The sequence below is a fragment of the Amphiura filiformis genome, chromosome 7, assembly GCF_039555335.1.
Source record: "Amphiura filiformis chromosome 7, Afil_fr2py, whole genome shotgun sequence".
Lineage (NCBI taxonomy): Eukaryota > Metazoa > Echinodermata > Ophiuroidea > Amphilepidida > Amphiuridae > Amphiura > Amphiura filiformis.
The window spans coordinates 64,273,278-64,301,123 of record NC_092634.1 but is presented as its reverse complement, the minus strand read 5'-3'; the positions used below and the strand labels follow the sequence as shown (position 1 = coordinate 64,301,123).

Below are 27,846 nucleotides of genomic sequence, written 5' to 3'. Positions count from 1 at the left end.
GGAGCATAAAAAGATAATCTTTTTAGCAAATTCTAGGGATCAGGGATTTATAGGCTATATATGGGGGTATCACTCACCAAATTTTTTTTTTGTTGCTCTTTTTATGATGACATATCATCATCCAATTTCAGAAATGTCAAAAAAAAAAATCCAGACTATAGATTATCCCTGATAAGTACGCTTTACAATGACCACATTTAATGACATGTTATGTGTTCGAACAATTCAATTAAAACTAGACAATTAAGGTCTGCCCCCCCCCCTTGTATGTCGTTATTTGGCCGGCACTCTCTCAATTTTTGGCCGATTTCAATAAAATTGGTGTCAAATTACTCGGAACAAGCTGCATCGAATATAGGTACCATAAGCTGTGTGAAACATCACTATTATACAGCCTATCACTATTAGCACAACTTCCTTGTGCCTCAACTACCATTTTCATTTAAAAACTATGTCCCTAGGAATGTTGGAGGGCAAACAGACAGATTGCCCGTGTGTAGTAAGTTTGAAACAAAGAAACAAATGATTAGAACTCTTTTTGCGATCTTTTTCAGCTCAATACAATCCGACCAGGGGTTTTTGCCCTCTTTGACCAACTGGGTTGGCTACACACCAAGATCTATGTTCTACAGCATGATACAAACAAATTTTCTTCTTCTGCTGCGTTCTGGGTCAATGATGCATACTTCGTCATCTCCGGTCTGCACCGCGATACGATCTCGGCTTTAACGGCCTTCATTTGTGTTCTGGGCCATGATATGATCTTCATCACCTCCACTCTGCACCATGATATGACCTTAGATTTTATTGTCTCTAATCAGTTGCAATGTCACCTCCCCTCGTCTGCACTGCAATACGATCTTGACTTTGATTGTCTTCTTTGTGTTCTGAGCCATGATACGATCTTCATCAACTCCGCTCTGCACCATGATATGACCTTGGCCTTGGTAATCGTCTTCATTTGTGTTCTGGACCATGATATGATCTTCATCACCTCTGCACCATGATATGACCTTGGATTTTATTGTCTCCATCAGTTGTGATGTCACCTCCGCTCATCTGCACTGCAATACGATCTTGACTTTGATCATCTTCATTTGTGTTCTGAGCCATGATATTATCTTCATCACCTCTGCACCATGATATGACCTTGGATTTTATTGTCTCCATCAGTTGTGATGTCACCTCCGCTCATCTGCACTGCAATACGATCTTGACTTTGATCATCTTCATTTGTGTTCTGAGCCATGATATGATCTTCATCACCTCCGCTCTGCACCATGATATGACCTTGGCCTTGGTAATCGTCTTCCTGAGGATTTCGCTTGATGAAGATCAAGCTGTGATACATTGCCTGAAAAAGTTTCACACACATAAAAACTTTTCAAATCAAATGAAAAACTTGCTCAAAACTGTATACATTTCATTTGTTTAAAGTGGGTGGTCCAATTTTTTCATATTGTGTGTTTTCTAACTTTCCTTGAGGCTTTCCACCAATGGGCTATTCCAGATGAAATCCAAACACCCCCTATGGAAGACATAACCTCAATATTCCACAAAGGGAGTGTGAATTTCACATCGGGTTACCCGAACGGGTAACTATATTTATATAACTAGATTAAGGTTATTTCTTTCATATAATACGGCCTTTGTCAATAGAGAAAAGTAAATAAGTGGTGGCTCTGAAAAGAGCCGTTCTCTGAAGACTGTCCCTTGTCAACAAGGAAGTAGACCTTATCTATTTGCTAATGTAAAATTTTTGGTGGCTCTGAAAAGAGCTGTTATTATGAACTCCTGTCTTAAAATCCTAATTAGTCTCACCTGATGCACCGTGGCGAGACCGCCTCAAACTTGGTGATGACACTCTGGACTGATCACCTATACCTGCAGCAAAAAAAAAACACAAAGCAACGTTATACTACAACTCTTGTATAAATTCATCAGGACTGTTCCAGTAAACTATATATACGCACGCATGATCCGCTAAACGTATTGCAATTACGGTAGAACGTGTACACGCAAGTCATTTTCAACCTTCAATTGTCCATTCTTCAATGCTAAACAACAGTTGAAAGTAACGAAACCTGAAGACAACCTTAATAATTTACATGAAACTTGCTCAAAACATTCATTCTTTAACAATATATATACGTCATAATAATGCATAGTTTTTGACATATTTAGCCATTGCCGTCGCAAATTTACTTCATGGATTGTAGGGTACCATTGGTACTACATGTAGTATAACCGCTTAGAAATTCTTATTTTGTGAGGTGCACCGCACCTATCGTGTATTCATGAAATCTTGCCGCCAGACGGGGCTGGATTGATGCGTGTTAATACGTTAAACACACGCATCACTGATGCATTAAATGTGTGAGAAAATAAACAGAATAACCCATCCCTACTAGAAATTGAGGTCTGCCCATCATTTTAATAATTGCCTGTCCTAATTTCACCTGTAAAACATTTACCACACTGGTACAGCTCATTGGAGGTTCAAAGAGTTCAAATATGTGTTGATATGGCCTTGTTTTACAAATCTGGTCTACTAAAAAGGCATACAATTATAATGTACCATCTGGCAAAGGCATTAATTTTGCCTGTCCCAGGTGCAAACTCCGAGTATAAAACGACGGACAGACTGGTGGCTAGCTAAGACATTATGCTTGTCCAGATTGCAACACACCTACATGTAGATGTTTCGATAACTATCAGTTATCTTTCTCAGTGCTACTGTATGTTGATGTGATGATCATTGAAAACCAGTTGTTGATCACTGCTGGGTAACGGCGTATGTAGTGTGTTGTAAGTATAGTGCATTTAATACACCACGCAGTACGCGCAACAGAATTTGTAAACAAGGGGAGTTTTCATGACGGTAACTTAAAAAAGCTAGTTTTACTTATTAAAACATGTTGTTTACATCAAGGTAAAGTGAATATGCATATTCATAGTGAATATGCATATTCATGTGAATATGCATATTCATAGTGCAAATCACAGCGTATCACAGATAAAGTGTAAGCTCTCCTAATGCTTGTCGGGGGCACTCTGCACTCCCCCAAACTCTGAATTTACGTAGGCTAATTTTGTACTTGCTTGGCGAGAGTAGTTAGGACGAATGTACCCTATATGTTGCCTGTCCCTGCCCTGCACAGCACTGAAATACATGTACCATCATTCAATCCAACATCTTTTATCCTTACAACTATAATAAAAATATGAAGAGTCACCTGATGAATGCTGAGGCGTTTTCTTCCTGATTGGTCCCCTCTGAACTTGTCTCGCCCTGGAACCGAACCCCAGACACTGCAAAGTTTCTGTCACATACTTCTGTGTTGGAGACACACAACACAGCACTAGAAGCTTGGCATCACCACCTGAAAATTAAACACATATGAGCTGTTCCAGTTGAAATCCTCACTACCCCTGTGGAAGATTTTGGAAATATGTTCCACAGAGGGAGTATGAATTTCAAATAGAATTAGCACATTAAGCAGCTTCATTTGAAACTCACGCCCCTTCGGTAGAAGATTCAGGTTGAAGCTTTCTCAGAGGGTGGATGAAATTCAAATGGAGCTAATGTGCTCATTCCATTTAAAATTCATACTCCCTGTGTGGAACATGTTTCCAAAATCTTCAACAGAGGTAGTGAGGATTTCAAATGGAATAGCCAATTTAGACATCCATAAGACCACAGGGCTGTAAGTGGTCTAGCCTGAAACTTTATGGCTTCTTCTTTATAATCCTCACACAAAAGCTATAAACGGCACTGTATATTATTGCATGATTAACAAAATTCACAGCGATCATTCCCAGGAGCTGGACGTGAATCACCGAATTTAAAAAACAAAATTTAAAAAAAAATTATAGACCCTAAATTGTTTGTTATTCAATGTTAGAAACCGGAGAAATACTGCTACTAAAAAAAAAGCTGGATAGAATTGTACATTTTAATTATCGCGAATTTCAAAAAATCAAAATTATTTGGGATCAGGGCATTCCTCGTATTCAAAATGCAATTTGATATGTCTGAAGTGCTCTCAGGTCCCACAAAAAAATGTGCAAATGTTGCTATATGGCTTCCTTAAAGCCATATATTCAAACATGTCCATAAAAAATTAAATTGCATTTCTTTTCCACAAAATGTTAGTTTTCACTGTCAGATATCTCTTATTTTGACCAGAACAGATAGACAAAACAAATTTGCAATTTAATTCCAGCGCACATGTCGCCAATTTAAGTGTTACTCTGTCTATTGTGACTGATGTTGGTCCTTCTGATGTGTTACGACCTTCCTGAACGCTGTATATGTCCAGTGTTATGAATATTGCATACTTGTTCACAGGGTCCGCATTAAGCAATTTTATTTGCGTAGCAAAAATGCTCACCAAATTTGGGAGCGAATGCTTATGAATGGTACAAAATTGCTACACATTCCAAAATTGTGTAGCAAATGATGAAAATTGTGTAGCATTTTGCTACTGCTATGCACTTATTGCAGACACTGCTTGTTCATTTAACAATTAAACAACATACTCAGTCATTCAAACTCGCTGATTTGTCACAAACCGGGGTCACAAATACTGAATGTGCTGGGTAAAAAAAAACCTTCATATTTCAACACATTTTGAGATACGATCCACTGGAGGTTGTTCAATTATGCCAATGGAAATTAGACCACTTTAGCTCATACTCATCCAGTGATTCATGGAAGGTAAAATCCTGTTCAGAATATTATGGGAAGTTAAATAACGGGCTATTCCATTAAAAATATCTTCCATATAGAGGGAGTATGAATTTCAAATGGAATGAACATATCAAGCAGTTCCATTTGAATTTCATACCCCCTATGAGAAAGATTCAACCTGAATCTTCCACAGAGGGAAAGTGAGTTTCATAGAGTTGGTTAATGTGCTAAGTCAATTTGAAATTCATACTCCCCCTATGGAAGATATTTAAAAAAATTTCCACAGGGGGAGTCTGAACTTGGAATAGATTAGACCATGTACCTACCAATAGTGTCTTGTAGTAGATGTGTGAGTCTGCTATTTCTGTATGGTACATGCGATCTATTTTCAGCCAAAGCAGTTAACACATCGGCTAAGGCTGATAGGCTGCGATTGATGAAGGATGGCTCGCGGAACGCAGATCCCGGCACTCCTGACATACCTGCAAATTCATAGTCAACATTAATCCCTGGACATTAATACTCTGCGTGGTAGCCATAGGCTTCAATCTAAAAGTTTCAAGTTTTGAGATATTTTCTCAAAATATCAAGAGCTATTTCAATAACGACTGAACAAATGCTAGGCTTGTTTGTACTCATTTTAAAGCATTTTTCATGCTGATTCCGAATATGGTCGTGAAAATGTACAATTTTGAATTTTTTGAAACTTGAAACTTTTCGTCTGCAGTCGACAACCGCGTGGAGAGAGTTAAAGCCATGATGTACTATGATGAAATTTGATAATTTTTTTCAAACCTCACTTTTTGACATATTTGTAATGTTTATACAATGTCCCAACTTATACCTACATGTAAATGGAATCAGCAAAATTTGTTGTGTTTGTCAAGTATAATCACAGCAATTTTGTCATAATTCACACCCCATAGAACTCCATGATCAAAGGCCAAAGTCAGTGGGATTTCTTTCACTTTACCTTGTTATTTTGGCATATCTGATTGCTTCCTTTAATTTTATAGGCATTAGGCTCCCCAAAAAAGTTGTTGTGTTGCCCTCCGCGGCCAGGTCAAAATTGTCAAAATCTAGGCCGTTTTCTTTCTTTTAAATAATTAACAATAAATCATAATTTTTTTTAAACAAATCATACCCGAAGCCTATCCCGGACCCGTCACTTTCACTGAAAAGATTGTACCCCAAGCATGCACTCTAATAGTAGATAGTAAAATTGGGTCCTAGTTTCAGATCCCAATTAAATTATTTTAAGTGTACATATTCAAAGGGAAAAAAGAGCGCATCCTACAGATGAAATCAATTAACAATATCACTCAGCACTTTTCAACTTGCCTACACATTCGCTCCCAGCCAAGTCAACCAGCTGCAGTTTGGTCTTGACTACACCAGATCTTGCCACGGGGGTGCCACTCCTGACAGATGCTGGGGAAGATGTACGGGCAAGACTGGAAAGAGATGGCTGTGATAAACTTCTGTGCACTGGTGTACCATGTCTGAATGAGGCCGGACTCCCCCTGTATTGACTGTCATCTGTGTAAATATAGTTTTAAGAGGAAAATGGGTTATTCTAATTGAAATCCATACACCCTCTGTGGAAGACATGATCTTATTCTCCCACACAGGGAGTGTAGATTTCAAATGGAGTCACCCCATTCAGGTAACCCCATTTGAAATTCACACTCTCTGTGTGGGAGATAAAGGTTATGTCTTCCATAGCGGGTGTATGGATTTCAAGAGGATCACCTTGGTCTGGGGCGGACATTTTATAAATGAATTTAGAAGAGCAGCAACGACACCACTTGCATCACATTGCAGATGTTAAATCTACACCATATGCAAAATTTGAGGAAAAATGAACAAGTCAGTTTTATTTTAGGGCCATTTTTCTATAACTGGTCTTTACATGTAGCCCTATGGAGAGAGTGCCCATTGAGGGCGCTATAACCCCCATTTTAGGAACAAAAATGTGATTTAAAAAAAAATGACCTATGCTAATTTTCTAAAATTTTCAGAGTATGTAGTATGAACATGTAGAAATATATTCAAGTAGTTGCCCTACCTGCTCTTCTCCCAAAATATACAAAGTCCTATACCTGGAGCTTTTCCTATAGACATTACCTGGCATTAAACTTAACGGTGTGGACAAAAACTAAAACAAAACATACATAAAATAAAATCACCTCAGATGCCCTCATAAGCGTATGATGGATAATCAAGCTCATGCAAATTCATTATTCAAGATCTTCTATACAAATTCTTGGTAGACCAACGGGTTGGTATCCCTCCAAGTGTCCAGATACTACATAGAGTACAGAGCCAACATCAAAATCAACATTCCCACCACCAGAACGAAATACAAAATAATAAGTGCAAGTAAAAATGACCATCTGGTGCTGAACTAGATGAGAGGAGCGGCTGCTGCATGAGCTGAGCCTATACCAGCTCAGCTAGACAGGTGGCCGGTGCCTGCAGTCGGTTGTTGAAACTACTGACTGAGGGTGCAGTTGTGATGTGCAGTGGTAACTGGTTCCAGGCTGGTACTGTCCTTGGGAAGAAGCTGAATTTGTATGAGTCAGTTCTTGGAGTGATGATGTTGTACTGTCTTTTTCTCTGATACCTCGTCCTGACAGTTAGTGTTTTGGACTGAGTGTAACAGGCTGGGATCTTGACTCATACAGCATCGTCAACCGTGCATTTTCTCTTCTCTGTTGCAGTGATGGAAGTTCAACTTTCTTCATGAGAGCAGTGACGCTTGATGTTTTCCTGTAGTCTCTTGTGATGAATCTTGTGAATAATCGCACTTGTATGACCATGGCTCGAGACCTAATTATCTTATGACTAATGCACTGCACCCAGCTAATTATTCTTACCAGAAACTTCTCATGGGATGTGTATTTTTTGCTCTTTAAAATAATATTACGTCATCCTATTATTAATCTTTTGAGTCCTATCTTGATTTTATATTTGACATTGAGTAGGGTTACATAAAACACAAATTTAAAAGAAAACAAGTGTTGAAGATCAGCTGGCAGATCGAGTGCAGATGCTCCAACTGTGGATTCTCTGTGCCAGAGCACGTACAGAAATGAGCCACCACCGACATACACCAGGAACAAAAAGAAACTCGTCAATTACATTCATCCTTGCTGCTCAACAAACTGATAATTTTGGATTATTTGGAAATATGTATTTTGTTAATTGGACTCTGCTTTATCATTTGACACCCTGTTCGTGAATATCGAGCAAGAATTTACCAAGATATGCGCCTCCAAACCCTCAAACCCCAAAATGAAAAGTGGCAATTTTAACGATTCAATTGTGCCTATTACATTGCGTGCTTTATTGATTGGCCTGCGGTGCAACGGTACATTCGCATTGAAAATCGTTGAAATTGCAATTGATTTTGGGTTTTGAGGCTTTGGAGGCGCATACCTTGGCCAATTCTTTTTCGATTTTCACGATCAGGGTGTCAAATGAGAAAGCAATATCCAGTGAACAAAATTTATATTTCAGAATAATCCAAAATTATCAGGTTGTTGAACAGCAAAGATGACTATAACTGACGAGTTTCTTTTTGTGCCTGGTGTATATGGAAAGTTGAATTTTGTGCTGCGTCAGAGTGCAGAAATAATCTGACACTATTATGTATAATAAAGAAAGACAGATTTTTATATAACAAAATTTGGCTTTGGCACCCAAAGTTACAACAGTGGATTCTCTGTGCCCCGAGTACTAGCTTTAGAACAAGAATTTACCATTTCAGGGCTCATACATGAAATCAGTTCAGGGATGTCTTCAAAACCCAACCACCAGTCTGGACTGTTGTTGCCCTGGCAGAACTGTCGGTTGAGCCTGGTTTCTACTATTCGGGCAACAGGCAGTTCGGGCTTGACGGCATCCCTAAATTAAAACATACCTTGCCAAGCTTCCGGTAGTGGAGACCCCATTCTTGATACATCAGGAGTTGAAAGCGCCACCTCTTCATGCGCTGATACAGTAAGCGTAACGACAAGATGGGAGCGACTGGAATGTGCATGGACCAAGGTGGCATCTTCATGTCTGTGGAGCATGCCATACTGTACAAGGTCTATAACTTCAGCTGCACAGTCAACTGGTCTAATAGAATATAAGATAGAATAGTATTTATTTCCTTTTAAAAGAGCCATGGTCCAATTTTTCATATTCTGTTTTCCATCTTAGATTGAGGCCTACCATGAACACAATACATTTCCCAATTGTGACCATCCACTACGAAGTGGTAGTAAAATCGGCTCTAGATCATTTTCTGTTTATTGCAGATTTTGAAAGAATGCACTTTCAGCTTGACAATGACACCTCAACCAGCTTCATCGGACATCTAGAAGTGAAGTTATGGTTCATCAAAGGTCAAATTCCTAATATATTTTACATAGAAATCCAATACTGTTTTTGATTGTATCTCAAAATGGAATTTACGACCAGTTTATGGCGGATGGGCACAATTTTGAGTTGCAATGCTTTAACACAAAAAGTCCAAGTTTTGAGATATGATATTTTCTCAAAATATCAAGAACTATCAAGAACCACTCAACCAATACTAGACTTGTTTATACTCATTTTGATGTATTTTTCATGCTGATTCCAAATATGGTCATGAAAATTCTGAAATTTTTGAATTAAAAAAAAATTGAAACTTGTTGTCTGCATTCAACACCCACATGGAGAGAATTAAGATTCTTTAAGAGTGCTTTGTGATTAGAACATTTAAAGAAATTATCAATGCTTTACCAATCAGAACACCCTATTTGTACTGAAGTTACATATGTACCTTTGAGTCAATGATGGTATTTCCATAGAGCCATCATCTGCAGTGAAGATGTCTCTTTTAACATCTCCCACATTTGATGCTAGTAAATCCCGGATGTCATTATTGTACACTTCTACAACTGACACTTCAACTGTGCGGACAGCATCAACCTTCTCTGAAATCAACCTGCATTAAGAGCAAATAACACAATGAACAAAATGGCACTGTCTCCCTCTGGCATGATATAAGGATCAAGGAACATCGAAAAACAGTGACAAGGAACTTGAACTTGTCTACATTTTCAATCTTGTCCTGTTCCATCTTGATCTTTCCCTCTCTGTGAACTGCACCATACAGCTATAACTGTGGGGTAAGTTTTTACGACAGGACTTCATAACAATTAGTAAATTTTAGCGGGTTTCCTGTCAAGCTTTCGTCAGGAGTAGCTCTGAGACATGTCTTCAGTGAATGGCTCTTTTCAGAGCCACCAGAAGGCAAAGGGTGGCCTACATGTCTCATTCTTAGGTACTTTGTCCTGAAGATGTCAGAGCTACTGCTGATGAAAGCTTGACAGTTCTTAACTTGGCCAAAGGCGAACCCACTACAAACCTACTAATTGTCATACAGCTTGTCTTTGAATTGTTGATCAAAAGTCCTTTATCCTTGCTTACTATTCTAATAGAGGTTATCCGTGTTCTATAAGCTGCATATCCTATCAACGACTGCTATACCTTGTTTAGGACATTCAAAAGAAGTACCTGCATGTGCAACCATGACCATTTCAAAATAGCCTGCCAAGAGTCATGCAGGTAACTCCGAGGTCATGCATTGACTTGTTTTGAACTAGGAATACTACGGGAATCAGCGCCTTTTGTTAGAAGTCACACATGAGTAAAGTGGATAACCTCTATCAGCGGCTCAACCATGTTATTCAGCTCTTCCATGTTGTTTGCTGTGACACTTACCTAAATAGTTCCCTGGTAGCTCTGGGTATCAGCCCATCAGAAGTATCTGCTTCCAAGTTATGGCTTCTCTGTGATAAATCCGAGTATTGTCCTCCTAGCATAGAATAGGTCTTCCCACTGCCCGTCTGTCCATAGGCCATGATACATACATTGTATCTGTGTGAGAAAAGCAAAGCTGCATGATTATGACAATTTCTTCCTTATGCCGACTTTTTTTACCTCGTATCTCTATGTTCATATGCAAAGGCTACCAAACATCTGCCATATAATACACGATTTAAATTGACACTCTACTTCAAAAATGCCAAAAACTATGATTTTCTATAATTTTCTCTATACCGTAAAACCTTGTCTACAAGCATATAGAGTGCTTTTGATGAAAGCTAAATTAATCCAGACGCCATCCATCGACAAAAGTATAATATTATGGAGTTTGGGCAAATTAATTACCGATACAAACATATACAAACAAGTACTATTGTAAGACCAATCTATTGTGGTGGCATATTTACGGCTGTCTCGTTTTAAATTAGCTTTCATCAAAAGCACACTATATGCTTGTAGACGAGGTTTCACGGTATTTGACCAGTTATCTTTATGCCATTGACAGAGATGAATGACAGTACCAATGATCTCACATTTTTGATGAGTTTCTGAAGTAGGGATGAAGAAAATCCCTTGAAGAAAAAACTGGCAGCTCAAAGTTTAGCGCTGGAACTATTTCTAGCGTCTGTTGCCAATAGCAGTCACTGCCCATCAAGTGTTGATAAAGGCAACAGGTAATGCTGAAACGTACACAAGTAAGTGCAATTTCTGGATCAGATACTAAGAACCTTGTCTACAGAACCATCATACAATGTAGCTAAAGCTATCGCTAAGAATCAAGTTGCTCCATCCTGTGAAAAAAAATGAAGTTTTCTTAAGGCAAAATTTAGTATACATCTCTATGGCACCCTCATTTGGTGGTGTGATATATCTTTGATAACTTACCCATCTAACAGTCTCATTTATTGGTGTGATATCTTTGATAACTTACCCATCTAACAGAGATGTCAGTAATGGCTGCACCTCTTCAAACACTGCTACCTGCGAATCCTGCTGGTGGTATACCCTGCAATAGAGTGAAATAGAGTGAAATACCCAGGAATACTGTAAAGAATGTTCGTGCGCATGAAAATTTCACGAACTTTGTGAATGACATGATTCGCACATTTTTTTCATGCTGATTCCAAATATGGTCATGACAAAATACAATTCTAAAATTTCTGCATTTTTAAAGAAAATTTGGAACTTCTTGTCTGCAGATGTTGTCTGCACTGCATACGACACCTGTGTAAAGAGGGTTAAAACCACTATTTATCTGGTTTGTCAAATCTTTTAATGTTTCAAAAATTAAAATATATCAAATTTAACACCATGACTCCAAAGTCATCAATCTTCTGGCTATAATATCTTTATGACTTGAAACAATGAAAAATTTCACAACTTTCTTACCTCTCAAATTCAAACACTCTGTTAGAAGCTGCTTGACCTGAACGACTGTGTTTAACCGATAGGGTTTCCTGTGGTAAAGGCAAAACACACAAGAAATGTTTCTCCTGGGTATAATAATCGAAAACCCAAAGAGTTCCAGGGGGGGGTAGCAATGGCATGACCAGGGGGATGGGAGGAGGACCATATGGTGCAGGACCATAATGGTGCAGGACCATATTGGACCATATTATCGGGCCAAAATCACACAAAAGCATGGCAGGATGACTTAACCCCCTCTGTCAGGAGCCGAGGTGTTTATAATGGACAGATAAACTCTACCTAAACCTATTCACATTTATGCATTTCTTTGTAGAGGCACCCCAACATTCAACATATTCCAAATCTACTTCAAATTCAAGAGACCATTAACATTTTTTTGTGTAGAATTAAAACAATCAAGCATATGTGCTTACTATCAAGCGCTTTTGCAAACATGAAATTGTACTAAAGTCTGGCGCTTTACCAACTGCTAATCAGGTTGAGACATAAATTTGCAGGTTTACCTGATCATGTGTATCGATGATTTGCTCAAAACCCTTTACACTTTTGTGGATGGAGCACTTCATGTTTGCATGTCTTAAAAGCGCTTGATAGTAAGCACATAATGCTAACTGTCGAGTTTTTACGGTATATACTCACATCATCTAGTACATGGACAACTTCCTGCATTTGTGCACTTGACCTGTGACAATGATAATGGTAATTTTATTCATAATACAAGCAGTCAACATTAAACTGGGGTATCCTGCTTTAAAAGAGTTAATTTCCCTTGAAATATTATAAATCATGCACATATTTTTTTGGGGGGGGGGGGCGGCAGAAGAAAGGGCGGCCAAAACAGTTATTAAAGAAAAAGGGGCGTAAAAAACAGTTATTACAGAAAAAAGGGCAGAAAGTTGTCAAAAATTGTTGTTTTTATGTTGCAAGCGCTAAATTTTTTCTTTTTTTTTTTTTTGCTCTTCACTTTTTTAAACCAACAAAAAAAATTGGGTCAACCTTTTCGGGATGTTAAAGGGGGCGGCAAAATTGCACCTTTTCTCCAGCCCCGGGTAGGAGCGACCATGGAACGCCACTGTAAATATTATTAATAGGTTTCAAATTTAGGCCCACTCAGTGATTTGCTCATTCGGAAAATCGTAAAAATCATAAAAATTCATTTTTTTGCACCTTTGTTAGCATGTGGTTTATTTGATGCTAACATAGCCTGCTAGTGTTTAAGCTGAGAGCTGTGTATAAAAGACAAAATTGGAGAAACTGTAAAATCACTTTTAGGCACCAGTATAAGATGGCAAAAGCTAAAAGTTGCAAGTATATTTTTAGATTTGAATATTCAATAATTGGTTTTTTTATTTTTCATCATTGGAATCATCTTGATTACATAATATACCAACCTGGAAGCCCTGATGTCAGCATTATTCACATCAAAATGTAGAATAGGTCTAGCTCTACAATGGACCCGGATGTTGCCTCGTAATTCCTGCCAGAAACAAAAGGATGTTATGGACTTATTGTTGGTTGTTATTATGCCACCTGTACATGTATGTACCTGTATAGTGCTTAATTTCCATAGCATTAGGCCTAAAAAAAATTGTTTGATTGCCGTAACATAAAAAAAAATTTAGGGTAGGTAGGTCGGGATTCTTTTTTTTAATTTTTTTTTTTTACTTTTTTAGCTATAAATTTTGTTTGATAAAGGCTTTGGAACTTTTTTTCTTACTTTTTTTAAAAATTTATTTATTTTAATTTATTTTTAAAAATGTTGTTATTTTTTTTTGCAAAAAAGTTAGGGTCGGGCATACACCAATCAAACAATTTTTTTTTTAGGCCTTATTAATTTGTAATTTTAGGCCAAGGGCACTGCATCTCACGCCCACAATCAAGGAAAAAAATAGTTGGGACACTTGCACTAAACAATTGAAATTCATGCCCTATCAAAATTAGAGAGGCGAGTGAAACATACATGCAGCATATATGAAGCACAGACTACCCCTATTTCTCATCCTTCCCCACTCCCCATCTTTCAATGTTGGAGGGTCTCAAGGGCCTGTTGACAACATGGCTTGGTCCAACATTGAATTGGGGGAGCGGGGGCAGAGATATACCAAAAGACAGGCAAAGTGTGCCAACCTTTTTTTCCTGGATTGCAGTATTTAGCAGTGTGCTCATCCATCAGCTCATCCACCGCATGTATTTGCTCATGTACAGTAAAAAAAAAAAAAAAATAAGGTACCAGTTATGTTCACCCCTTGTATATCCTAAACAAAGACAGATATGTCATAATTGGAACCAGCCGTCAATAGCTCGAATTTAAAATCTCATTTTGTTGAAATCGTTCAAGAAATAAAGGCAAAACCCCAAGGAAGATGCCAATTTAAAAGTTGCAGTTTGCTCCATGCATGCCCTATTGATTTGAACACAAAGCGTTCTCAAACAAGAGAACTAACAACTAAATGCCGTGCTTCCATTGATTAGCACGTTAAAACTAGTGTTGTGCTTTCATTGATTAGAACACAAAATTGCAACTTTTGATTTTGTTTCTTCCTTAGATTTTTGATCACCATTTCTTTAATTCTCAACCAAATTCAACAAATGAGGTCTTAAATCATAGCTAAGGAGTACAGGCAGTGGCTGCTTGTTTAATTTTGATATATTTGTCGTTGTTTAGGATATACAGGAGTAAACATAACTGATACCTTAATTCTTTGGCTTACTGTGTATTGTGAAGCATGTACCTAAATTTATATTGTATATTGTTTGTATTTTTACAAAGTTTGGATAAATTAAAACTGAGCTGAACTTAACTGAAAAAAAAATCCAAGAACATGTAAATGTAGTTCTTTTCTTCTCCTCTTCTCCTTGCCTTAGCACTCCTCTGCATCCAATAACTAACCACTAGTAGTGTATTATGTATTTGTTTTCTTCTCCTTGTCTCCTTGAATAGGCACTCCGCTACTCTGCATCCGATACCTTACCACTAATGTATTATGTAGTCCTTATCTTCCCCTCGTCTCCTTACCTAGAATAATCCATCTGCATCCAATAACTTACCCACCACTAAATGTATTCTGTAGTTCTTTTCTTCTCATATTCTCCTTGCCTAAGCACTCCTCTGCATCCAATAACTTTTTATGTAGTTTTTTCTTCTCCTTGCCTAAGCACTCCTCTGCATCCAATAACTTACCACTAATGTATTATGTAGTTCTTTTCTTCTTCTTTTCTCCTTGCCTAAACACTCGTTTGCATCCAATAACTTTTACATAGTTCTTCTCTTTTCCTTGCCTAAGCACTCCACTGCATCCAATAGCTTACCACAAAATGTAGTTCTTTTCTTCTTCTCTTCTCCTTGACTAAGCACTCCTCTGCATCCAAAAACTTACCACTAATGTATTATGTAGTTGTTTTCTTCTCCTTGTCTCCTAAGCACTCCTCTGCCTCCAATAACTTTTTATGCAGTTCTTTTCTTTTCCTTGTCTTTAAGCACTTGACACTAGTTACTCCTCTGCATCCAATAACTTATCACTAATGTATTAATGTATGTTTTTTCCTCTGCATCCAGTAACTTTTTATGTAGTTCTTTTATACTCCTTGCCTAAGCACTCCTCTGCATCCAATAACTTACCACTAATGTATTATGTAGTTCTTTTCTTCTTCTCTTCTCCTTGCCTAATCAATCCTCTGCATCCAATAACTTTCCATGTAGTTCTTTTCTTCTCCTTTTAAGCACTCCTCTGCATCCAATAACTTACCACAAATGTGTTATGTATAAATTTCTTTTCTTCTCATCTTCTCCTTGCCTAAGCACTCCTCTGCATCCAATAACTTACCACTAATGTATTATGTAGTTCTTTTCTTCTTCTCTTCTCCTTGCCTAAGCACTCCTCTGCATCCAGTAACTTCCCTTCAAGCTCACCAACTCTTGCTTGTAAATCTAAAACATTCAATTATGAAAAAAAAATGAATTAATTTGCCTCTTTGATAATTAAAAAAAGAACCTAACAAGGTGTGAACTGTTTTAGCAAAAATGAGGGATCTGGGAATAGGCTCTGGGGTATTACCCCCCCCCCTTACTTTTTTGTTTTATTTTAAGATGAAATATCATAATCAAATTCCGAAAATGTTTCTTAAGAAAAAAATGCATCAATAATGAAGACAAGATGGGAAGCGCATCACTTACCAAATGCATAGCATTTCCTTTTTCTACCGCTTGATGTTATGGGGTAAATTAACAAATATGCAAAATGTGATGTGATCAAGCAATATTGATTTCAGATTGATATAGCCAATAATGGTATTTTATTATTCTGAGCAACAAAAAAGGCCATATCTCTGGAACCGTAAGTTTAATTATGATGGGGGTTTTCTGCAAAATAAAGCTCTGAGAATGAAATTGAAAACTGAATTTTTTGCCTGACAAACATCTCATTCACCACGATCGCATCTCATGTGTTATGCGATCGGATATTCATGCGATCAAGCTAAATGAGTTCGATGTAGATCAAAATCAAAATTCAGTTTTCAATCATATTACATGAGCATTCTAAGAGCTTTATTTTGCTTAAAACCCCATCATAATTAGACTTACGATTCCAGAGATATGGCCATTTTAGAGTTGCTCAGAACAAAAAAATACAAAGAAAGTTGAATACTATCATTGGCTATATCTTAAAATCAATATTGCCGACATCTGACTCATTTTGCTTGATCACACCACATATCAACTGCTCACTGCCAGAAGTGGGTATAAGTGCAATAGCTGCAATGTGTAGCTGCCATGTGTAGATGAGTACAATATACTGTATGTAAATTGCCAAATGTTCACAGGGCAGCTGCACTTACCCACTTCTGGCACTGGGCAGTCAATATGCCCAACATACCTTTGAAATCCATAGTTTTAAGCAGCATGTCATTATGTATTATATCAGCTTGTCTTCTTGCCCATGATGATGTTTCTTGAATCCATTGTGGCATCAAATAAGCCGTCTCTCTCAGCTGCTCGAGATCTTTCTTGGTATCCTGGTAAAACACACAATTTTCTCTCTTGAAAAAAGCTTGTTCAAATCATATATCACCAGAGAAGATGTAATGAAGCCTCACTTTATGAAGAATATCACTTTTACATGACATATCAGTGCATTTCAAAAATGCATTGATTAAAAGTGCTGGAACACACAAAAATATATGAAAGTATACATTTTTGGGGAGAAAAGGTTTGTCTTAAAAACATTTGGTCAGAATAAGAAAGCTATGTGCAGTTTATTTTTTGTTTAGTTTTTTCCATTTGGGAAAAAAAAAAAAGTTATGTACAATGCGGAATTTTTTTTTTTTGCTGCTTCGTTGTCAATTTTTTAAAAATTGTTGCCAAAAAAAAGAAAATAAAAAAGCAATCCAATTTAACATTATTTTATTTATTTATTTTATTTATTTCTTATTTAACCTGGGGTGACCAATCAATGCACTGGCACTGTTCTCCCTTGGTTCCCAGGTAGTGGCTCACATGTAAGACTAACATATATACATGTAAAACTAACATTCCGGCCTAGGTTCATGATGATTTTGATTTCAGATCCTATTTTAGCCAACTTCATAATCATAAGCCACTTACATTTTTGTTATTCACTTAGTCTTAGAATATTCACTTGTAGTTGTAGAATCCCATTTGATACAAATGACCATACGGAGACAAAGGCAGCATTTTCAGCCATTTGTTATATCAATGACCCCCATTCCTAGGTCAATTTTGGTATGGATCCTTTTTCTCAAAATGTTCTTTTTGGACATTTCCCCCAAAATTGGGGGGAGCTGGAAAAAGTAAGAAAATTTGTGTTAACTTTGGCTGAAAATTTGGAATTTTGGTATATCACAGGGTCCAAATTTCTTTAAAAAATTGACATAATTATTGATGCATCCACTTTCAAATTCTCAGCAGCATACCCTACCCAAACCAAATTGATCTATTTTAATACCTTGACTTGTTTGTAGACATCAGCCAGTGATTCCGTCATCAGAGCATGAGAAGCATGCGCCAGTTCCGCATCATTCTTGGTGATATTTTGGACATCTCGACTTCTGCACAGCTCATCTTGTACCTGTAAGGGGAATGGGAGCATTTCATTATGACTGTGTGATTACTTACTTTTTTAAGTTTCAGAGCAGGGCAACTTTGGCATCTGATTTGTGACTCCTGTATGGCAAGAAATGTTTGCAAGGCCCTGGGGGGTATTCAGTACAAATGACCATACAGGAACGTGCCGCAAACATGGGTAGCATTTTTGGCCTTTTGGTATATATCAATGACCCCCTTTTTCCTAGGCCAATTTTGGTATATGGTTAATTCAGACCTTTCTCAAAAAATTTCAATTTTTTTTTTGAAAACAGTCAAATTTTGCCCCATGTAGCCAAATGTTTGGAAATTTCCCCAAAATTTGGAGAAAAAGACAATTTGCGTTAAAAATTTGGCTGAAAAGTATACCAATGCAGGAAAAAAATATAACCAAATAATTGCCTTGTTTGGATGTATTCTTTAGCATGTGATTGCCTTGGTGCCTTAGCAGCACACCACTACCCAAACCAAACCCGAGTAATGAGTCACTGTGATCAAATGCAACTATATCTGATATTGTAAATTGGACTAGGTATATGTAAAACAAAACAGGCTGCCAATAACTTCATTTTTTATATTTTGACAAACACTATTCAGTATTCAATTTATTTTTCTAAAGTTATTACTATAACTTCACAACGTAACACTTGTCTGGATATTGATAAGAAAGAAACAAAGTATTAAAGTACACAAGTACAGGAGATTGTACACCTCGACTGCTTACATTAGACCCAGATTTAACCACCGCTTATCATTGGGAGCTGGTAGCCTAGTGGATAGAACGTTCGTCTAGAGATCGGAAGGGTGTGGGTTTGAATCCCATGCCGGCACATTCCCTTGTTGTTGTTGGGTTTTTTAAAGTTGGGTTAATGCCGGTCGGGATTCGTGTTATTTGTAACACTTAGGGTTGGTAAACTGTTCTTTCTTGTAAAATTATATTCAGTTTCCTCTTGTAGCGAGCAACCGTCCCCAATTGTGTTTATTTGTTCTTGTGCAGGATGCGTAGCCCCATTTACATGAATATTAATAGTTTATCCGGTGACTTCACAACACTCTATAAACTACTAGTATATAGTTAACCCAGTCAGTGTTGTGAAGTACTAGTACATGTACTTGAATCGTCCTGGACATGTTTCTTACCTGAGCTAATCGCAGATACAGCATAGCATTCTCAGTTTCCAGGAAGGTAATTCTTTCATCTTTGGCCTGGTAAAAAAATAAAAGAGAAGAGAATTTGAATCCTGCGGATCACAAATTGTTTTTGTTTAGTTACAATTGTCAATATTTTGTCAATTTTCTTCAACTCCTACATGCATATCACTGGGCAGGAACAACCTCCTATGTGTCATTGGCCCCTGAACATGTTTAAAGCAAAACCGCCTATGTAACCTTTTGGCAGTTTTGTTTTAAACATGCTCAGGGGCCGCAATCACATAGGAGGTTTTCCCTGCCCAACGACGATATGGTCAAAGAATGAGCTTTTCCAGTTGAAATCCATACACCTCCTATGGAAGATATGACCTTTAATCTTCCACACAGGGGTGTAGATTTTAAATAGAGTCACCCATTCAGGTAGCCCCATTTGAAATCCACACTCCTTGTGTGCAAGATTAATGTCTTTATTTAGGAAGATGATGTATTCATTTCACCTGGAAGAGCCCAATGAATGGTCGATGATGAAACAATATTGCAGAGATGGTAACAAGTCATTTTTGCAAGTCAAGTCCAAGTCACAAGTCCTCTTGTCCAAGTCACAAGTACATGTAAGTCAAGTCATTTGCTTTATTCAGAGTTTTATCATGATTATTAACGTTTTCTGCAGCTGAAAACACTGCCAAAAATTTTAGCCATTGCTGCGTAAGATGCTGGCAGAAAGTTATTGCCTCTGTTGCAATGGAAAAGTGCCCGCAAGACATCAGATTTCATATACTTGCAACCCGATTTTGAAATGTGTAAACTATTTGAAATGTTTATCCCCCTGAGCACTACCTGCCGATCTAACATTGCCTCTGATTGGTCAATTACATGATATCTTCATTTTAATAACCAATCAGGATGGATCTTTGCAAATAATTCACCCCAATTTTCTCGTGTGGTAAAATTATTCTAACAATGTTGCTGATTGGTCTAATTGATAATGAAAACTTCTTTTTGGCCAATCGGCAGGTAGTTCTCATGGGTTAAACTTACCTGAATTCTTCTGTCACATTCTTTAATCTTATCAGGAATGAAGTGACCAAGATCCATCTTAATTTTCTTGATCTATTAAGCAAAAAACATCAATATACATGTAATTAAAGGTAACTTTGATGAAGGCACAGGACATTATTTCATTAGCGACTGGTCACTATTTATGCTGGGGGGAAATTATGGGGGATTTTTCTAAATTTTATACCAGGTACTTCAGATTTAATGTAGTCCTATTCTTTATGCTCTGGCATCCACTACCACACTCAAAATATTGGATGACAACAATTCCCAGGGCCTGGTGATTGTATTTTATTAATATAACAAAAACAAGTTCTTAAAAACATGATTTTCATGTGAGTATTAAGAACCGTCGATGTCAGGATTTGAAAAAATTGGTACAAATGTATATATTCACTCAATATCCAATATCTAGGTATTAGACGCAAACTTTAACACACATTTGCTATAGTCAGCCAAATTGGCCCATTATTATGTTCTCAGAATCTTGCTTCCTATACTTTGTACAGAGTTGAAGAGTCCAATATAATCAACACTTGGACTCAAAACTTGGAATGTGTTGGATAGGCTCACTTTTCCCAAAAAATTGTTTTCTACAATTTTTTGACCAAAACTCATTTTTTTTTTGACCAAAAAGCACATTTTTCACCAAGAATCACATTTTTGACCAAAAATCACATTTTGGAGCGATTGCCGAATAGGGTGCAACTCTACTAGTCTTATTACAAGACTGCCCTACCCCAACCCTAAACCCTAACCCTAAACGAGGACTGGCCTCAAGTATCTAGGAAGTTGCACCCTATTTTTGACCAAAAATCAGATTTTTGACCAAAAGTCATGTTTTTGACCAAAAAAGATTCTGAAAGCATACTGATAAAATTGGATGGTTTTTTCACCCAATACAAAATTTATTGGTCTCGCTATGTGTTTAAAAATATTGGACTCGACTTCGTCTCGTCCAATATTTTAAAACTCATAGCTCGACCAATAAATTTGTGTATTGGGTTCAAACCGTCCAATTTTATATCAAACTGGGGCCCAAACACAAACAATAATACATATTTTAAACAGAAAATTTAAAAAAAGATAGGTCGAAAGGAAACCTACATAAATATGTTGCCTGTATATACTTCACTTGACCCAAATATATGTTTTATTTTTGTGATGAGAGAATCGCACATGGAATTTTAGGGATTTTGAGTACAATTACAGAATAGGGTGCAACTTGCTAGACTTGAGTTCAGTCCTCATTTACAGAGTTTAGGATTAAGGTTGGGGTAGAGCAGTCTTGTTTTACAAATAAGACTAGTTGAGTGGCACCCTATTCAGTAATTGCTCCGGTCGATTTTGATACATTTGTATACGTTCCACAAAGAAAAGCTGCTCTATCATCATCATCATGAGACTATCATGTGCTGTTTAGTTTTTTAACATTGCATTAAATGTTGGCTGAATGTTTTTGATGAAAGTCAATCTTTGACAAGATGTAACTTTGCTACGGAAAGCGCTATGGCAGCAAATGTGACAAAGTCAAAATAATTTTTGTGTGTGTAATTTGTAATTTTGCTCAGGCTTGCAGTGCAAGTTTTATTCACTACTAGTGGGACAACCGCGCTTCGCGCGGCCCCCGGATGAGTAAATGGGAGCGTTTACTAAATAGGAGGAATAACTGAACATAGAATCATAGAAACCTGACCCTCCTTAGGCCTACATTTCCCATTTCCATGTTATTTATTTAATTCTGTTCTCAGTTTAATAGCTTTTTAAATTTATATTTCCTGATCTTATTTCAGTTTTTTTTTCTTACATTTCCTGATTAGTTTCTTTCTTTCCTTCTTTAGCCTATTTAACCAAATTTTTGCATTAACGTCTCGGTATATTCCTCGATGTCCCGTATGAATGGCGACATTTGGATCGAAACTGATGGAGCCTTTGATTAAAACTCAACCACATTTATAAACAGATGTACAACATTCCCCTATATATAGTAAGATTTATTTACTACTAGCGGGATACCCGCGCTTCGCGCGTGTCCCCGCTAGATGAGTAAATGGGAGCGATCACTAAAACAGGAGGAATTACTGAAAAGTAGAATCATTGAAAAAGTAAATTTTATTTTTCTAAACCTGTCCCTTCTGGCAGTTCCATTTAGCTTCTTTCTTTCTTTTCAGTTTCTTCTACATGGGCCTAGTTTGTTCCCATTTAAAAAAAATGCTATTTAGTTTGTGATTTTCCGTTTTCATGTTATTTATTTATTTAGGCCTAACCGCATCCCATTATGTTCCAAATCTGTCCTTTCTTACGTTTCCTTTTAGCTTTTTTTTTTTTTATGCTGCTTTGCCTGCTTAGCTTGTGATTTCCCGTTTCCATGTTATTTATTTAATTCTGTTCTCATTATTTTAGCTTCTTTTTTCTTATATTTCCTGATTAATTTGAATCTAATTTTAGCTTTTTTTTCTTACGTTTGCTGATTAGTTTCTTTCTTTCCTTCTTTATTTTGCTCCCGTTTCATTTAGTTACTGTTACCTTTTCAGTTTCTTCTACATAGATCTATTTTGTTCCAATAGGCCTAAATATATGCTGTTATTTTCCGTTTCCATGTTATTTATTTATTGATGTTATTTATTATTATTTATTATTTTATAAATCTACCCTTTCTTACGTTTGTCCTTTAGCTTTGGCTTTTTTTCTACATATTTTGTTCCCAGTTTTCATATTTCCTGCTTAGCGTGTGATTTCTCATTTGCATTTAATTATGTTCTCATTATTTTAGCTTCCTTTTTCATGAATTATTTTTCTCTGGCACGGAAAGTTGGCCTATGCATATGCGCCCGTGCGTCGTGAGTCACATCCCTTATGCGCCAACGCACTAACGCCGCACTGCCAGTTAGGCCTAGTTACGGTACGCGCTACCACGGAGTTTCGACAATAAAAAAGCCCGGAAAAAAAACACCCGGTTTTAACCATATTTCTTGACCGTTTTCAACCAAATGGATTTCCCGTATATATTCCTCAATCTCCCGTATGAATTTGGCTGTAAAACTAAACGACGTTTCATAGGCCTAGAATAAATAATGAAATTGTACACTGACTAGTCGGGATTATGCACTTTCAGTTTCTCACGCGTTTGAACGGGAATTGGATTGCGTACTTTTTCGATGTCTAGTGAGCAAATTTCTTCAATATTTTGAGAAAATGATGTCAAATTTTCTATTCTATATTGTTTGGCAATAATGTCTTTTGCCAATAGTATGTTTAAAGTTGTAATGTTGTGTGTTTGATCGCAAAGATCGGATATTTTCGTTCGATTCAATTCTGAACCCTTCGCAAGGGTGCCGATTTCGACAGAACTTTGACGATAATTTTGCCTTTTGGACACTAAAATGCATTTGATCCTTAATTTTGTTTCAACCGAGTCTTAAATTAGCAAGCACAAAATTAAGGTTGGTACCACTTTTATATACATTGATAAAATTTTAAAGATTTTTTTTCAAGTTTCTAACCGGCGCAAAGCGTTAAGTGTGTATTTCCCATTGACATCCAAAATGGGAAATACGAGTCTGATGGACATAGGAACGGCGTCCATGAGACTCAGCGAGTCTAACACTGACTGCCTCCACCTCGGGTCTCCTGATTCACGCGTCGTAGCCTTAATCTCTTGGCTGCCAACCTCGATGCAGTGGCGGTAAATGGGGCGCGTAGCTCTGCGTAGGGGCGAAAAGCTCGTAAGATCATTAAAAATTTTGCGTTGTTGCGCATCTAGATAGCCTGAATCTTTTCTTGGCCCACCTCGCAGTTGGCAGAAAACGGGGCAATGTTGCTCTGCGTTAGGTATACGGCTCATTCTTGTATTATGGGGTCCAATGGTGTGACATACAGTCAAATTTTCAAAATTGAATATTAATGTCAAAAGTTAGCTTAAATTGAGTGGAATTATATACTCTTTCAAAATCTGCAAAATATTTTCAGCGATGATTGCCCAGAAATCTGTACTGGCACATAACTGTGGAGAAATCACTCTAAAATGTCGCGCATAACCGGACACCAAACATGTTTTAACCCCTGCTAAACAAAAAATATAAATGCCAAAATGGCTAAAAAGTTGCAAGTTAAATGTGGTTTAGGAGCTTTTATAATGTAAAAATAAAATAACATTATAAGAAGTTGCTGTAACCTTCAAAACAGCATATTTGCATTTTGGTCAAAATACATGGTCAAAAATTGACCCAAAAGTTAATTATTGGGCCTGTTTTGTACAATTTCTGTCAGTTTAGATTAAAAGTTGCCATTTTTATGTGGGGCCAGCACAAGTGTGGCATAATAGATAAGTGGATGACTTTCTATAACATCAATTTTGTGCACATGAGAGAATTTAAGGTGCCCAGTGGTGTCAGCGCATAACTGGACACCAAAATATTTGGTGTCCAGTTATGACTGACAATAACAAGCTATCTGTAATTATGTCATACTTTGAAAAGTGTATTTGACCTGCAAATTTATCTAAACATATCACACTGTTGTTTTAAGTATTCATTGTTTATCAGATACCCAATTTTTAAAAATTATGACATATTATTCATTTTCATGTGTCGGTCATAACTTCGGTGTCCAGTTTGTCGTATAATATCCAGCTTTAACTTTAATTCAACTTATTTTGCAATTTCCATTTGTCAGTCATATATTTAAACATGTCATAATATATCATTTTAAGTATTTGTTGTTTACAAATTACCCCATTTTCAAAAAATATAGCACATTTTGCATTTTTACATGTCGGTCATAACGCCGGACACCAAAATATGTACTTTATGTAAGCGCTGTCTTTGTTAACAGATGTTTTGTCGCTAACATTTCTTTCATAATACAATTTTAGTATACATCCTATTCACTCAATAAGACCAAAAAAAATAAGCAATGGTCATATATAAATGAAACTAACAGGCAACCAGATGTAGATGATCTTTTTTGTCACAAGTGGTGTCCATGATTTTCGAGACCTTACATGTAATAAAAATTAAAAATAGCTGTTAACAATTTCTTTTTTGAAAGTTTTAGTAATAACCCACTTGTTTTGTATAAAAAATTACAAATAGGCCAAATACCTGTTACAGTTTTCAAAATTCAGGGCAAATTATGTGTCTGTCATAACCGGACACCATTGGACCCCATAATACAAGAATGAGCCATACATGTATACCGCCGTTCTTCGGAACGGCGGTATACTAAAGCGTGGCAATAATTCTTCAGCGAATATTGTCGGTTTTCACTCATTGTTCACAATGTGACATGCACAACAAATACAGCCCCCGAAATGGTCTACTTTTAGCACACCTTTACTCCGAAACAGTTTAGTCAAAGTTAAAAATGCGATCCCCAACCCTTTGCTTACCTTTGGACGAATTTGCTGTAAAATCCGCTCGCTCTGTGTTGAAAAATGTCCGGTACTTGCCCGGTACAAACATAGAAATGGCCACACCGCTTCAGTCCTGGCAATGAATATTTCTTGCGTAAATCCAACGGTTCCAACGTGGTCATCACGATGATAGTCTCCTACACAACCAGATTGTGTCGGCCTGACGTTCGTCGATCCTAATCGCTAAAGTGAGGACAGCGTGAGCTCTTACCTGCGTAAGAGTCTGTTCGCTGATTGACAGCGCCGGATATTGGGCGGAGCCATTATGCCCATATTAGGTGCATATATTACGGCGGACAGGTTGCGCTGTCCACTGACCCTGACTGTTCTTCACGTAGACAGACTGTGACCTGGGTACATGTACAAAGCAGGGGATGCGACTGCGAGCCGCCATTTTGACATGCTGTATCTACTCTTCAGAAAAAAATTAAATTACTTTTGTTGACGTTTTATATCAAACAATTTTCGATAACGGTTTCTACTAGGATTTCAATTTTTATTAATGAAGGTACATGTAGTTTTGAGGAATAACACGGGATGTTTTGAGTTTTATTACAACTGGTGGTGTAGGAAGGCGAGTGAATTCGTGAATGAGGCCGGTGATTGAGGTTTTGTTGTTTCAACGATCCGATAGTAGGATCTGGCGTAGGCTAAAATGTCTAATGACGCCATGTTTACATGAAAACATTAGCTGGTGCGAGGTCAGTGTCGTTGAATTTGTTACCTAAATTCCTTTCAGGATATTCTGATTTCACTTAATTTATAATGTGTACGAATGTGCTCCATACAAACTCAAAAGTATGAATGCAAGGTGTCACTGCTGACAATAGAAACATTGTTGCAAAGTCATTGAAAACAGGTATGTACGTGAGACGTTCTTTCCCTGAAACGAGATACAGGCCAGTAACGCAGTCTGGCTCTGCGTATGGTTTTTGAATGTAAATATTTATACTACGCGATTCACACTGTCCTTATTACCCACAATGCCACTGCATGTGATTTTGCATAGCAACACAGCAGTCTTTTATGTTATTCTCTTAGTTACCATCAATTTGTGCAAAAATGAACCTCAGATGGTTTAATGGCAATATGTACCCGATCAATGTACGAATAAATCAGAGCTGAATGTGAAATCATCTCTGAGTCTATTCGCGCACAAGATTTAGCGACTTCCTTTTATTTATATAGATAGAAAAATTATTAAATTCGTGTACATCGTGGAACATTCAATACGCTTGTTACTCCGCGACTAATCAGATATGATGTAGGTATCCTAGGTGAATTTAAATTTGCCATCAAACTGCATCATTTTATATATCAAATTAAAGCCTTTGAGTAAACAAAGCCAAAACTGAAAACCATTTTTTCATAGCACTTTCCGTAGCAAAGTTACATCTTGTCAAAGATTGACTTTCATCAAAAAGTTTCAGCTAGCAAAATTCCCCAAAACGGCGTTTCGGGGTGTTTCTAGATATTAGTCTCATTATGATAGCAGCTTTTTTAATGGAAATGCTATCCAAATCCCTCTAAAATTCCATGTGCGGGTGACTTATCACCATAAAAAATCATATATTTGGGTCAAGTGAAGTATAGAAAACATATTTATGTAGGTTTCTTTCTTCGGGCACTTGTTTTAAATTTCTATGTAAAAATGCATTGACATTGTCGGCGAATTTGACTGACTAGCAAATGTGTTAACTAAGGTTTGCCTGGGTTACCTATATGATGAGCGTACAACGCGCGCTACTGACTACTGAGCCTACTCTACGCGTCCATATTAAGAGGTTATCTGCGTACAACAGCTTACTACGCACAGCCACGCAAAGAGTATGTTCCACGATGTACGGTACACGAATTAAGTAATTTTTCTATATTTTACTATTTATTTTGTTGATGTTGCCGAATTGAAATTCTGGAATCCATAATCTCAACTCAAAGTGAGCTGTTATATCGTTTTACCTTAGGTTTCTACTTCTCAAGATGCTTGCTCAGCTGTCAACCAGATTTAGCAGTCAAGTGTCATCAGAAACACATCATGACTTTGCATTGATATACAGATATTTGCAGAGATATGCAGCCAGTGAAGTGCATGAGTGTCATGTTTTGTCAACAAAACATGAAAACAAACTTCGTGAACTT

General features: G+C 37.2%; 1 protein-coding gene across 2 annotated transcripts; it reads right to left on the bottom strand.

The window, feature by feature from the left end:
• Positions 1 to 27,809, bottom strand: LOC140157465 (kinesin-like protein KIF25). 2 transcript variants are annotated; one of them, XM_072180668.1, is made up of 19 exons: positions 27,667 to 27,809; positions 20,277 to 20,348; positions 19,227 to 19,292; positions 17,950 to 18,072; positions 16,861 to 16,999; positions 15,811 to 15,914; positions 13,378 to 13,463; positions 12,626 to 12,668; positions 11,948 to 12,015; positions 11,490 to 11,564; positions 10,454 to 10,609; positions 9,510 to 9,674; positions 8,619 to 8,818; positions 6,035 to 6,232; positions 5,020 to 5,175; positions 3,237 to 3,383; positions 1,822 to 1,884; positions 1,267 to 1,354; positions 1 to 994 (listed from the first exon to the last, which is right to left on the bottom strand). In XM_072180668.1, the coding sequence occupies exons 2-19, from the start codon at positions 20,331 to 20,333 to the stop codon at positions 991 to 993; spliced, it is 1,938 nt and encodes a 645-aa protein (XP_072036769.1). In that variant the 5' UTR covers positions 20,334 to 20,348; positions 27,667 to 27,809; the 3' UTR covers positions 1 to 990. The 2 variants fall into 2 exon arrangements, with proteins under 2 accessions (XP_072036769.1, XP_072036768.1); XM_072180667.1 differs by having other exon boundaries at positions 1 to 1,354.
• Between the last annotated feature and the right edge of the window lie 37 nt (positions 27,810 to 27,846).